The sequence below is a fragment of the Amphimedon queenslandica genome, unplaced genomic scaffold (assembly GCF_000090795.2).
Source record: "Amphimedon queenslandica unplaced genomic scaffold, v1.1 AMPQUscaffold_13137, whole genome shotgun sequence".
Classification (NCBI taxonomy): Eukaryota; Metazoa; Porifera; class Demospongiae; order Haplosclerida; family Niphatidae; genus Amphimedon; species Amphimedon queenslandica.
This window is the reverse complement of record NW_003546627.1, coordinates 77,456-91,926: the sequence shown is the minus strand read 5'-3', so window position 1 is coordinate 91,926 and position 14,471 is coordinate 77,456. Positions and strand designations below refer to the sequence as shown.

The 14,471-nt window shown below is 35.3% G+C and overlaps 3 protein-coding genes across 3 annotated transcripts in view; all 3 read left to right on the top strand.

The window, feature by feature from the left end:
- Positions 1–4,688, top strand: part of LOC100641942 (elongation factor 2-like) — a 7,842-nt gene extending 3,154 nt beyond the window's left edge. The window contains exons 6-15 of the mRNA XM_020000924.1: positions 1–46; positions 480–652; positions 1,255–1,393; positions 1,714–1,833; positions 1,919–2,026; positions 2,143–2,286; positions 2,629–2,838; positions 3,461–3,643; positions 3,773–3,905; positions 4,493–4,688. The exon at positions 1–46 is cut by the window's left edge and continues 260 nt beyond it. Of these exons, the coding sequence (XP_019856483.1) occupies positions 1–46; positions 480–652; positions 1,255–1,393; positions 1,714–1,833; positions 1,919–2,026; positions 2,143–2,286; positions 2,629–2,838; positions 3,461–3,643; positions 3,773–3,905; positions 4,493–4,686 (1,450 nt within the window). The 3' untranslated portion in view covers positions 4,687–4,688. The remainder of the gene's footprint in view (positions 47–479; positions 653–1,254; positions 1,394–1,713; positions 1,834–1,918; positions 2,027–2,142; positions 2,287–2,628; positions 2,839–3,460; positions 3,644–3,772; positions 3,906–4,492) is intronic.
- A 244-nt stretch (positions 4,689–4,932) lies between these two features.
- LOC105314026 (mucin-5AC-like) lies at positions 4,933–8,861 on the top strand. Its single transcript, XM_020000923.1, has 6 exons — positions 4,933–5,023; positions 5,067–5,124; positions 5,176–5,217; positions 5,348–5,422; positions 5,486–5,693; positions 6,241–8,861. Exons 1-6 carry the CDS (start codon positions 4,984–4,986, stop codon positions 8,761–8,763), a joined length of 2,946 nt encoding a protein of 981 aa, XP_019856482.1. The 5' UTR covers positions 4,933–4,983; the 3' UTR covers positions 8,764–8,861.
- Positions 8,852–13,718, top strand: LOC109584996 (uncharacterized). Its single transcript, XM_020000913.1, has 18 exons — positions 8,852–8,934; positions 8,985–9,512; positions 9,585–9,733; positions 9,992–10,183; positions 10,334–10,496; positions 10,556–10,807; positions 10,916–10,996; positions 11,044–11,244; positions 11,294–11,398; positions 11,454–11,582; positions 11,629–11,665; positions 12,056–12,378; positions 12,477–12,581; positions 12,630–12,748; positions 12,792–12,944; positions 13,011–13,197; positions 13,249–13,314; positions 13,366–13,718. Exons 1-18 carry the CDS (start codon positions 8,928–8,930, stop codon positions 13,716–13,718), a joined length of 3,150 nt encoding a protein of 1,049 aa, XP_019856472.1. The 5' UTR covers positions 8,852–8,927.
- Positions 13,719–14,471: the final 753 nt, after the last annotated feature.

Genomic DNA, 14,471 nt, shown 5'->3' with positions numbered 1-14,471 from the left:
TCACGATGACGCCTGCGCTGTTGGCATTAAGAACTGTGATCCTTCAGTAAGTAATAATACTTTACATGTGCATGTGTACATGTACTACATGTACATGTATTATTACATGTACATGTGTAGATCATGCTACTAATACTAGTAGCAAGATGTTTTTTATGTGCATGTACATGTACATAGTTATTATTTCATTTTATATCAATTAAAAATATAGTACTACCACCTTTAAATTTAGTATTAAAGTGAGCTTTTTATACCTTTTTATATGTACTATACATTCATTTATTTTACAATTAGATTGTTAATGCCCAATCATGTACATGTATATGCACCCTGTTGGAAGAATTCATGCAAAGACACTACTTTCTTAATATTTCCTGCATCATTTATGACCAATTTTCTCATAGTGTAGTACATGTACATATGTACATGTATTAGTAGCCACTATTATTCTGCCTTAATTTATGCCTTTACTCTTTTAGGCTCCACTGATGATGTACATTAGTAAGATGGTCCCCACCACAGACAAGGGTCGGTTCTATGCTTTTGGTCGTGTGTTCAGTGGTACAGTGGCTACTGGTCTTAAGGCTCGTATCATGGGACCTAACTTTGTCCCTGGGAAGAAGGAGGATCTCTACGTTAAGCCAATCCAGAGGTACAGTAACAGTATACCATACAAGTACATACTTGTATATATCTTCTGGTGTGTGATATTTTAAAGTTGTTTTAATGTGATTGAGTGAATGATAATGCATGTACTTGTATGGATGCTGTTGATTGACATTTCAAATAGAAAGTATAGTGTTTTTGGCCAAAATTTGTCAAAAATGACTAGGAGAGAATTTTCCAATTTTATAATTTTTTCCTGATACATATACATGTTGTTATGTTGTATTGAAAGTTTGAGCTGATTTCGATCAAATTTAGATTTTTTACGAATTTTTTAAAGTTGCTCCAAAATTAGGCCAACGCCCTTGTACTATAGTACAGGGATTTTGGCCAAAATTTGGCAAAAATGACAAGGAGAGAATTTTCTAATTTTATAATTTATTCTAATACATATACATGTTTTATGTTGTGTAGAAAGTTTTAGCTGATTCTGATTAAATTTGGATTTTTTACGAATTTTTAAAGTTGCTCCAAAATTAGGCTAAAGTTGTACAATTGTACACATGATTGAGTAATGAATTACATATATAAAAGTACTTCTACAGTGCATGTGTTTTATTATCCCTTTTATTTCTCCTCTCCCTCCAGGACTATCCTGATGATGGGTCGTTACATTGAACCCATTGAGGATGTTCCTTGTGGTAATGTTGTTGGGTTGGTTGGAGTTGATCAGTTCCTGGTCAAGACTGGGACCATCACTACCTTTGAACACGCTCACAACATGAAGGTAGAGTAACTGTACAATAAATGTAATAACATCATTTATAGTACATGAAGCTTCCTATACATGTACATGTATGTTAGTTAATAGCTTTTCATTTTCAAGCAGTATTAAATATTAATGTGTATTGTTAAAAAGCTATTGTTAATGATGACTGAATTATTATCATATTGTGTTCATTAGTATATGTTAGCACTAATTATTGTCACCTGATTGTGTTTTTAATAAACAGTTTTTAAAATTATTTAGATATTATTATTATTATTATTATTATTATTATTATTATTATTATTATTATTATTTATTATTATTATTATTATTATTAGGTGATGAAGTTCAGTGTTAGTCCTGTGGTACGTGTTGCTGTTGAGGCCAAGAACCCATCGGATCTTCCCAAACTTGTTGAAGGACTCAAACGTCTAGCAAAGTCTGACCCTATGGTCCAAGTAAGAACCAATAATAATAATAATACTATTTTGAAATATTTTTATTTTCTAATTAATGCCCATTTTCTAATTAATGCCCGTGTAGTGTATGATTGAGGAGAGTGGTGAGCACATCATTGCTGGAGCTGGTGAGCTTCATTTAGAAATATGTCTAAAAGATTTGGAAGAGGATCACGCTTGCATACCACTGAAGGTGCAATAATAATTATTTATTAATTGAACAATTTTACAATTTTAATGAGATCATTATAATATAATGTATTGTATTTTCATTCATAAAATGATTATTTTAATTAAATTTTTTTGTAGAAATCTGATCCTGTTGTGTCGTATCGTGAGACGGTTTCAGCCGAGAGTTCAATAATGTGTCTATCAAAATCGCCAAACAAGCACAACCGGTTGTTCATGAAGTGCTGTCCATTCCCTGATGGACTGGCTGAAGATATTGACAAGGTACAGTAATACTTTATTATTGGTATTATTATAATTATTATTATTATTAACATAAGCTTAACAGAAATGATTGCTATTATTATTATTAAAACAAGTGAAAAATTGCTTAGAAAGAGGTGATCCAACAATGAAAAGCAAAAAAAGACTAAGGATTATTATTATTATTATTATTATTATTATTATTATTAGTTACTGTATTAATTAGCAGAAAATTTGCTTCATTGCATTAATTGACCTGTTAGCTCACATTAATTCAAATGCAAACTGCTTCTTTCTTTTCAAAAATGTGTCTTTATTTTTTGTAATCATTTTACTTGTATGTTTCTTCTTTTCTTATCCTAGGGTGATGTTAATAATAAACAGGATCCCAAAGCTCGGGCTCGGTACTTGTGTGAGAAGTATGAGTGGGACGCGACTGAGTCCAGGAAGGTTTGGTGCTTTGGACCGGAGACCACTGGCCCTAACATGCTCATTGATGTTACTAAAGGAGTCCAGTACTTGAATGAGATTAAGGACAGTGTTGTAGCTGGATTCCAATGGGCTACTAAAGAGGTATAGTAATTGGAAAACCATGGGCTATAGTACAGGGATTTTTTCAGTTTTTTTGCTTATTTTAAATGGCCACAACTTCAAAAATTGAAGTCAGAATCAGCTCAAACTTTCTACACAGCTTAAGGACATCAATATGTATCAGAAAATGTAATAAAAAATTTGGGGTTATTTTGGAGCCGTTTTTTGAAAAAAACCATGGGCTATATAGCCTTGGGTATTTTTCAGATTTTGGCTCAATTTTTAAAATGGCCGTAACTCAAAAAATTGAAGTCGGATTTAGCTCAAACTTGCTACACAGCATAAAGACATCAATATAAATCAAAAAATGTAATAAAAATTTGGAGTGATTTCGGAGCTGTTTTTTTGAAAAAACCATGGGCTATATATAATCGTACAGGGATTTTTATCAGATTTTTGCTTATTTTTTAAAATGGCCATAACTCGATAATTTGCAGTTGGAATTGGCTCAAACTTTCTACACAGCATAAGGACATCAGTATGTATTAGAAACTGTAATAAAAATTTGAGGAGATTTTTGGGGCCATTTTTTAGAAAACCATGGGCTATATACAATGTATAGTGTATTTTCATTTTAACTTTTCCCTTCTTCCCTCCTCCTCAGGGTGTACTGTGTGAAGAGAATATGAGAGGTGTTAGGTTCAACATTCACGACGTGACCCTCCACACTGATGCCATCCATCGTGGAGGTGGTCAGATCATTCCCACGGCTCGTCGTGTGCTCTATGCCTGTGTACTGACTGCTGAGCCACGCCTACTGGAACCAGTCTATCTAGTTGAAATACAGGTATGACCAGTTTTGAATTACTAATAAAATTTCTTATATGTTGAGTACAACAGTAACATGTTTTAATTTATTATTATTTTGTACAAATTTCTCAATATTTTTTAATTTTAAAATTGTTGTTTTTTCTAGTGTCCTGAAGTTGCTGTTGGTGGTATTTATGGTGTGTTGAACAGGAGGCGTGGTCACGTGTTTGAAGAGTCCCAGGTTGTTGGTACTCCAATGTTCATGGTCCGTGCATACCTACCAGTTAATGAATCATTTGGTAAGTACATGTACACTTCTACATGCATGTACATTTATATGTGTATTTACTGTTTCAGTTTAATAATCATCATGATAGTTGGGTGTACCTTAAGGCCACTATTATTTGCGAGTACTAATTTTTGCGATTTGTTAATGGTACTGATTTAGCGAGTACTAATTTTTTGCGATTTTGCTCTTTTTTCGCAATTAATAACTGTTAATAAACCTAAATTATTAATAAATGCGAGTACTAATTTTTGTGATTTTAAAGCTACTCGCAAAAAAACGCAAAAATTAGTACTCGCAAATAATAGTGGCCTTAAGGTATGTTGTACATGCAAGTTTAGAATAGTAATTATTTTTGAGAGAGGAGTTAAGCATTGTATTATAATGACACATGTCTTTAATGTAAAGTGCTTTGTTCTCTTGTTTGACATGTACCTGTAACATGTATTCAAGCACACAAACTCCCAAAGCCTTTATTGTTATATTTTATTTTACTTTTCTCTCTTTGACATTAACTCTACAGTACTTGCACAGAATTTACTTATCTCTCTTCCCCCCCTCTCTCTCTCTCTCCCTCTTCCCCCCTCTCTCTCTCTCCAGGATTCACAGCTGACCTAAGGTCCAACACTGGAGGCCAGGCCTTCCCTCAGTGTGTGTTTGATCATTGGCAGATCCTCCCTGGTGACCCTCATGATCCCACCACTAAACCTGGTATTGTTGTGACCGAGACAAGGAAGAGAAAGGCTCTCTCTGAGGGCATCCCTGGCCTTGATAAATATTTTGACAAATTGTAAAGCGAATGACGGAAATAAATTTTGACTGAAGGGTTTAAAGAACAATGATATTGATGTGCTTTTATTGCATTAATGATAAGTATTATTATTATTATTATTGTGTACATACAAATAAATTAGGAAAAGTTTGCTATTATTATTAATATTCTTCCTTGTTTTTGCTATTGTACCTTTAATTTATTATCATTATTTATTACCAATTACCTTTTAAAATAATTATTGTCAAGACTACATTATTGGTTTTATTGGTGGGTGGGTCATTGGGCGTGGTCTTATGGTTTCTAATCTAATTTCCCAATGAGTGTTCCAGAGGCGAGAAGAGTTTTAAGAAGAATAGGTAACTTTTATTTATCATTCCATTTACTTTATTGATATTTCAGAGCTCGAGGCATACGCTTCAATAGTGAGCGCCTTTAGAGCGGAAGGTCCATTGACGCAGTTAGTCCGCCATATTTCGTCTTGTTTATTTTTATAATTATCTCTTTATAGCGAGAAGAAAGCTGCTCTTACTAAGCTCTGTCAGTTACTGAGGTAAGTACTACACCAAAAATTGTTTTATATACATGTATATGTACTTGGCAGTATACAATTGTATTGGTTTTTATCAAACCACAACTTAATAATAATATAATAGCTAGCCCCTCCCTTTCTCCACCCACAGTATATCTTCTGATCGTCATCATGCTGAAGTTAGAAGAGCAATCTGTGACGATCAGCTCTGCTACATTGCCGATTGGTGAGTTAAAACTCTTTTGATGATTTTTTAAAAAATTTATTGGGTTGCCCATAAATTTTTTAGTGTTACTGGAAATGAGAGTAAACGGTCGTGGCTGCCGGAAGGAAGGAGGACTGGAGGGAGGGGGAACCCACGTCTTGTTGCAAGGCACGTCCTTTCTTCGTCTCTTCAAGGTCAGGCACTGGCAGCTGTTACTGCTTCGACTGTGAAGTCAAGTTTGAAAACTGAAGGAGGAGGAGTAGATGAATCAGAGAAGAAACTACCTCCACAGGTTAGAGACACTCAAGCTTTCTACATGTACATGTACACTATGCATGTAACTACAAGTATGTGCATCAGAAAATGTTGTTAAAAACTAAGAATTCTTTCCTTTTCATTTTTGATGAAATTTGGCCAAAATTCCTGTATTGTTTTGTCCGATTTTGGAGTAACTTTAAAATTTCGTTAAAAAATTCAATTTTGATTGGAATCAGCTCAAACTTTTTACATGACATAAGAACATTTATATGCATGAGGAAAAATTATAAAAATGGAGAATTCTCTCCTTTTCATTTTTGACGAAGTTTGGCCAAAATCCCTGTACTATAGTACAGGGACTTTTGTCCAATTTTTAAGTAACTTTAAAATTCTGTAAAAAATTCAATTTTGATTAGAATCAGCTCAAACTTTCTACACAACATAAGAACATTTATATGCATCAGGAAAAATTATAAAAATGGAGAATTCTCTCCTTTTCATTTTTGGCGAAATTTGGCCATAAACATACAACAATAATTATTATTATTATTATAATAATTATTATTATTATTATTTTCTAGGTTCAGTCAGCTATAAGAATGATTACAAGTCAGCACCAATCATCAGCATCTAATACCCGCACTCAAAAACCTTCTCCTCTTCCTCCTCCTCCCCCTCCTCCTCCTGTCTCTTTAAAATCAACTGGTTCCCAAACAGACGCTCTACCATCAATAAAACCGGACACTACCACTCCTCACACTACACCAGTACAGAGTGTCTCTATTGGTATACAGGTTGACCTCATTTCAGTTGATAAAGTTGATGTGGGGACTCAGTATGAACCAATGGAAGATGTAATGGAGATTAAAGAAGAAGAGGATAAACAGCAACCAGACATCAATGAAGCTAACGAGCCTTCCTCTCAATTGATCTTGGAACAAACTAACAAGGCACTAGCTGGTAATGATGTTAGTGATCATACTGATAAACCGGTTGATTCTGAGATGATTGAATCAGTTCAGAAATCATTAGTTGAGATAAGTGAACCAGAATCAATGCAAGATGAGTCTTTGTTGGTAGTCGATTCCGAAATCAAGGAAATCAAAGTTGAACAAGCTCCCGTATCAAGTATCAAAGTGAACGAATCAAAATCATCTTCTGTGCAGAGTCAAGAATCAGATATCAATGACACAGTGTCAGTGGTTGAATCTGATATCATTGTTAAACCAGATTTGCTCGTCAAGAATGAATCAGATACATCTAATGTACAATCTGCTCCTGATCATTCGTTAAAAGAAGCTCCTCCTGTTACTAGAGAGGAAGAGAAGAGTGCATCAATAGAAGCTACTATTACACCCATCACTAGCAGTCTATCCATAAATACTACAGCCTCCAAAATCAGTTCATCAATATCCACCTCATCCACAGCCACCGTCATTCCTTCCCCTTCAATTAAAAGACGTCCATTGAAGCGTCCAATAAGCTCATTAGGTCATTCATCACCTGATGATATTCATCCTCCATCAGCTAAAGCACTTCATATAGACACCACCTTAACAACTAGCAGTACTCCACCATCCATCACTGCTCCTCCTACTACATTATCCACTAGTAGTACAGTATCTATCAGTGCTGTATCTAATACAATAGCACCTACTACTACTCCACCTACTACTGCTATAACTGCCAGCAGTATTTCTACAACTTCTAGTACTACAAGTACTCAAGCTCCTGTAGTACCAACCAGTTCTTCTACTGTACCTGCCAGTACTAGTGAGGCTGTAGTCCATAGTCCATTATCAGATACTGATGATACCTTTTCAATTGTTAGTATTCCAGTATCCAGTATTACCAAGTTACCCACTCCTAAGAAGAATCCTACAGTTGTCATACATTCTGTTGCCCCTACAATCAGTGATAGCACTAATGTCAATACTACTGCTACTACTGTTGGTAGCATGTTGTATTCTACTGCTGTAGCTGCTCTAATTTCCCCTTCTCCTCTCTCTCCCATCTCTCCATCTCCTTTCTCTCCCTCGCCTATCTCATCATGCCCTCTCTCTCCTTCTCCTGTTCCAGAATCACCTCCAAAAACATTTTCAAAATCCAACCCACCCTCTCCAAGTAAAAGCAGCAGCTCCCAGCAAACAAACCCCATCATTCCTCCAGTTACTAGTCAAGATACCACTACAGTCAATACAGAGAGTACCACTCACTCATTTACTGCTACTACTAGTACAGCTACTAATATTACATGTACTGGTGATATAGATATTGTTGCTGCTCCATCAGTGAGCATAGAAACTACATGTAAGTCATTAGAGCCAGCTCCATCTTCAATAGAAACAGTACAGGGACTGCAGTCAGAATCATTAGAGACAGCAGTGAGCATCCTTAACAAAGAAGGGAATGAAGAAATAAAAGAAGAGATTGAGAGTGTACATGTAAAAGAAGAAGAAGTGTTTGAGAGCATAGAAGAAGAAGAGGATGAGAAAATGGAGACAGAGGATGGTACTACAGGCAATATATTTGACTTTACTAGTATTCCTAACTCTAAGGGAATCCTCCCATTAAAGCCAGAGCTGTTTCAAACTGTCTCTTCTCTTTCCTCTCCTCATAGAGAGAGCAGTGCTCTTATCCTCTCCTCTGCTAATCCAAACACCATCACATCAGTTCCTTCAATAGAGGAGCTCTCATCAAGCATATCATCACCAGGTGGTGATAATCTCTTCTTTCCTGATAGTGCTGGTCCTCACTTCCCTCCCTCTCACTCTTCCACTCCCACCTCTCCATTCCCATCCACAGTCATACCAGATGAGAATGTCCTCTTGGAAGCTGTTACTAATGAACTAGGAGTGGACTCCATTGATCCTTCCCTTCTTAATATGTCTGATCTACTCTCTCTCCTTCAACCTGATTCTGATCCTCTTGATCAGTTGGCTCTCACAACTGAAGAGGCTTCATCTGATATGATTGTACTCCAACAAAGTGATGGAATGAATGTTGTTCAGAACTTGGACCTCAATATAAATGAAGAGGAACTGCTGGAGGGACTCCCTCAGGAACTGAGGGACAGTGTACAGGCTATGCTAGAAGATCAATAGAACCTTCCATGTACTGTACATTCTATACTTACATATTCCATAATTCTATGAATTAAATTTTGTATTTCATTATTCATTTTGTGTGATTTGTGAGCCAACGCCCATTCAACAGCCAACGCCCTTTTAGGTGGGGCTGACTCCTCTGACCTCTGTTTTGCTGGAAAATGTCAAGTTAGTTTCTCTTGTGTTCTTTTCCTAATTTTGTTTTCTTTCCTTTACAGGTACTTATAAATTCAAAGGGAGAATTGAGCACTCAGCTCCAGTAATAGGAGACTCACTCTACCTGTGGGGAGGGGGTCAGCTTAATTTACCTCTAGTACACGATTCACCTCAAAAGAGGAAACTGACCTCAACAGTTGAGACATTTTCCTTTTCATCAGCTCGCTGGTCCTCTCACCTAACAAGAGGTACTCCTCCATTAGGAGTCATTGGCTACTACTGTACCACCTTTCGTTCTAATATTTATTATTATGCTGGCTATTGTGGTCATGATCTTTGTTGCTACAACAGTTTAAATGTACTAAATACACTGACCATGAGCTGGACTCAATTGCATCCTAATGATGAGTCCATGATGAAGAAAGCCAATGGTGGAATGGTATCACTGGAATTTGATGGAACTGACTATCTTTTTATGGTCGGTGGTATGGGTCCTACACCAGCTGTCAAACACCCTCAGTTTCAATATGTATATGATCAGATGGGACGTGTTATTACTAATGAACAGTTACTTTATAAACTATCTAATGGTGAGTTTCTGTTTTGTGTATTTTCTGTTGTATTGAATTGTGTTAAAAACATTACATTATTTCAATTTTTAGGACAATTCACTGTTCCATCTGTCAGTGGACATTGTTGTCCACCGAATGGTGCTTTTACAATCGACAAAATTAATCAAAATAAGGGAATAATGGTTGGAGGAGCATCAGCTAGTAATGTGTACATGTTTACTGTGACACGTAATACAATAGTAAGTTATTATGCACATGTACTGTATACGTGTGAATTATCTCTATCAGCTTTATTATTATTTTTGTCCTTATAATGAACAAAGCAATCATTATTCTGCTTGTAGCTGTATTGTAGCTGTATTGTATTGTAGCTGCTTGTAGCTGTACAATACACTACATGTACTGTTGTCGTTGCTTGTTACTAATTATAAAATCACTGATTTTGTAACGTATATAATTATATGGACCTAGTGTATTTATGTTAATGTTTTATTTAGCATTGGGAAAATGTTACAATATCTGGCGAGGGACTCTGGAATGAGAGGCTTTATCATGCTAGTGCTATTATCAATGTTGACTCTACCTCACCTGCACTAGTAGTGATTGGTGGAGCGAGTGGTATCATTGAACTAACGAAAGAATGTTTATTATTTGATAATATCACAACTGGTCAGTTCAGCTGTAAAAAGGTATGTGTATTGCATACATGTACTGTATGTACGGTATTTTAGTTTTAAATACTTGGAAAACAATTTTGAGAGAGCCTCATTACGTTTTTTTTTAATTAATGAAACTTATTGGTAATAATTATTTCATGTATGATGTATCTACATTTATAGATTCCTTTGCCTAATTCTGTTACTGACAGATATAATCATTCACTCACAGCAGTCGCAATGTCACCAAACTGTGTGTGGCTAGTAATTGTTGGAGGAACTGAAGGGTTTATGAATCATGCACCAATCACTGATACTAATAGACTAATAATGATAGCTGAATTAGGTAAGTTAATAATGAGGACTTTTTTCACATACTGATAATAATAATTTTTCTTATTTCAGTAAATATTGAAGCTGGTGAGTGGACAGTACAGTCAGTACTGGATGGTAATGATCTCACTAGTAAGAAATATCAAGAAAAGTATTTATCATATAGCAAGACCAGAACATGGTGGATGGATCAGCTAATAGAATATCCCACAGAGAAGGTAATGAAGCTTCAGAGATACATCCAGTCTTTACATCAAGAACTACAAGTGGCTCATGAGAACAAAGTATCACTACAGGAGGCACTGACTGAGGCCAATAAACAAGGTACATGTACATGTGTACTATGTTCTACTGGTATATGTTTACGTTATATGTTTATAATGGTATATTGTTGAAATAAGACATTAAGCTTACTACATTATGATTTTTCAGGCTCTAAAGTCGATGGCAGTCAACTAGTTATTATGAATGAGAAATTGGAACAGGTTTTAAAACAGAAACAGATTCTTACTGGTTAGTGTATCATCAGTACATAATATTAGATGAGTCTATTAATGTAGAAGATAACGAGAAACTTAGAGCTACAGTTGCTTATAATGAAGTATATATAACTGAAATAGAAGAAGAGAAGAAACAAGTAGAGGAAGAGAAGAGAAAAGTAGAAGATGAGAATAAACAAGCAAAGAAAGAGAAGAAGGAAGCAGAAGAAGAGAAGAGACAATTAGAGGAACAATACCTCATTGACAAACAGATCACTAAAAGTTAGAGTATTGTCATCAATATGTTTGTATTACGAAAGAATATTTTTAGAACTTAAAGCTAAAGTTGCTGTTAATGATGTATACATAACTGAATTAGAGGAAGAGAATGAAAAAGTAGAGAAAAAATATCACAAGGAGAAACAGATCACTAAAGGTTAGAGTATGTCATCAATGTGTAGCATACAAGTATTATATGAGAGAATATTTAGAACTGAAAGCTAAAGTTGCTGATAATGAATTGTGTACTGCCAAACTATTGAAAGAGAAGGAGGAATGGGATCTAACCAAAGTGACTAACACCAAAGAAGTGCAATTTGATTACATGATCCCTTCAATGGGTAAGAGTATTATACTGACTGAGTGTATATTGTATACAATTGATAGATAATTTGGAATGTCTGAGTGATGTCCAGGTAGCAGAGAAGAAGCTGTTCTTAATTCAAGGAGACAAACCTCAACTGATGAATTGGGAGAAATATGGTCTAAGGATTGGAGTACAAGAAGGAAGCCTATTGTCCTCTGAGACAGTAGAAGCAGCAGTGGTTGCTCTTGTAGGAGGACAGTTCGAGTTTCCTCCTAATACTGTCCTAGTGAGTGCTGTGTATGCAGTATCACTCTCAAAGCCTCTCCTCAAACGACTCAAGTTAGAGATACAGCACTGCATTGATTTAAGAGGACGACCAGATCTTGCACAATACTTAAAGTTTGCTATAGCTCCCGTGAGCACACCCAGTCTTCCTTACCAGTTCTCATTAATTGAGGGAGGAGAGTTTAGGTCTAATAGTGGGTATGGATCCATTCAACGTAAAAGGTTTTGTTTGGTTTGTATACTGGGAGAAGAATGGGCTAATGGAGGAAGTAATTGTGTCCCTATAGCATCAGTTAATGGAGACACAGAGGAAGGAGAGGAGGAAGAGGAGCAACCACAACAAGAAGAGAATGACCAGGAGGAGGAAAATTTGCAAGAAGCAATTGATCATTGGCAACAAGAGGAACTGGAGGATAATGAGCATCAGCAGGTAGAGATGGAAGAGGGAGATGAGTATAAAGGAGAAGATGATGGTTCTTCTAGTGATTCTTCTAGTGTATCTAAGGAGACTAACAGTACTATAGGAACTGGTGGAGCTGCTAAAGGTTAGTATATTACTTGGTACATGTTTATACATGATGTACAATTGTGATCTACATATATTATGTGTACATGGACATTTATAATAATATTTCACTAATAGAGTCTAATAACGAAAAGAATGGATCTAAAATAAATGAAGGTTTAGAGCCAATTGATGAGCATAGTAGCAGTACAAAACCAATCCCTAGTTCATCTATGACTGAGAGTAAGAATGAACTAAAAGTATTATATAGTATTTTGTATATGTTACTAGTACACTCCACTGGTGTAAAGGAGGCTACTAATTATGCTGGACTGGTATATTATGAGGAAGATGGTGTAGGAGATTTAGTAACATTCACTGCTGTTAAGAAATTAGATGCACTCCTTGAGGTGATTTAAAATATGATTCATCACTGGTTTATTGTTTATATAGTTTATTAAAAAAGAACATCCGAAAGCTAAACAAAGACCTCATTTTTACTTTTGTATTGCATCTCCTGATGGTTATATTGAATTGAATTTAAATGCTCAACAAGATGAACCATTTACTGGATGGAGCATTAAACCTCACATAAAATCCTGCAGGGTAAAAATATTTTAAATAATTATACAATGATTCAATGAATCATTCCATCAAATTATTTTATACTAGTTGCGTCAAAGGGATATTTACAATTTTGGTGACAAAGATTATCCCCTTCCTCCATCATGTCTCCTATCAGTCTATTCATCACCTAATGCTGTTCCTACATTACACTACTCTGTACCAGTAGAGGGTGTGGCTGATCCTGTTACACTATATATTCAGTTATCACGAAGAACTACTCTTTCTACTGCAGGTAATGTTCAATTTATTATTATTCTTTTAATACATGTTATATATTTATTAGTTGCTCCTAGCAGTAGTGGCAATGATGAAGATAAGCCAGTACCAACTAAAAGAAAAAGAGAAGGAGGTACATGAACACATGTTATTGTGACTAGCTACTGACTATTGTTATTTATAGGATTTGATATTAAAAATGCTAAGCAAAAGATAAAGAAAGTTATGATTGAGAATCACACAGATTTTGCTGGACTCCTCCAGTTTTCTCTGGTCCATGTTGCTAACAAACTGTTTGAGGTTCATATGATTCCTCCTGAGGTTCAACAGTCACCAACTTATGATGCCATATCCACCTGTTTTGTAAATATGATGAGTTTATTGGACTCTAAGTCTGATCTAGAGGATCATTGCATGATATTTCTAGAGGCTCTATCTAGTGTTGGGGGACCAATAGAACGTGTTGCTAAACGTTTGCGGGAAAAATGGACAGCAGCTCTGGAGGGTGCACTTCAGTTTAAACAGTCTGTGAAATGAGTTAGAACTGCTGTGAATGATGATTTTGCAATTAATGATTTTAATTTAGAGTTTTATCGGTATATAATTATTTTTTAGCAGATGTTATTTTTATACCAAATCTATTTATAGAATATTGTATAGTATTGTTTCCATGTCTCCAACTTTTAATGAATTGTTAAAACTTTTTCATCTGAAAAAGATTTACCACTACAGCTGCATGATGTTTCTGATTTTTATTATAATTAGATCTATATGCCTTCTGTGGCTGCATTCAGTATCTTAACTTGCTATATATCTTGTAAGGAAAAGAAGCTGACTTAGCTGAGGAGTTACAAAAAAGTTGCCCTTTGGCTTTAATACATGATACAAATGAAAATCTTAAGAAAAATAAGTTCTTAATGTATTCATTATGAATGCCTTATCATAACAATTAATGAGAGAGTGACATCAAATGATGTATCACTATAATCCATACCTGTTGTCTGTACTCTCCCAGTGACATCATCAATCATGCATTATTACAACTCATACTCTCTCAATAAACTCCTTACAATACTTATAAATACATTAGGTAAACTTATTCCACTCCACTTTGTCACTATTCTGTAGACCAATAGTCTGAGAGGTGACTGGCTAGCTATTTCTAACAGTTTTTATATGAACTACAGTCCAGCTAACACTACTCTCAATATAGTCTACCCTACATGTATGGGCATTCCATACTTATAAATGTCATGCATTTATGACATTTATAAGTATTTATAATCAGCT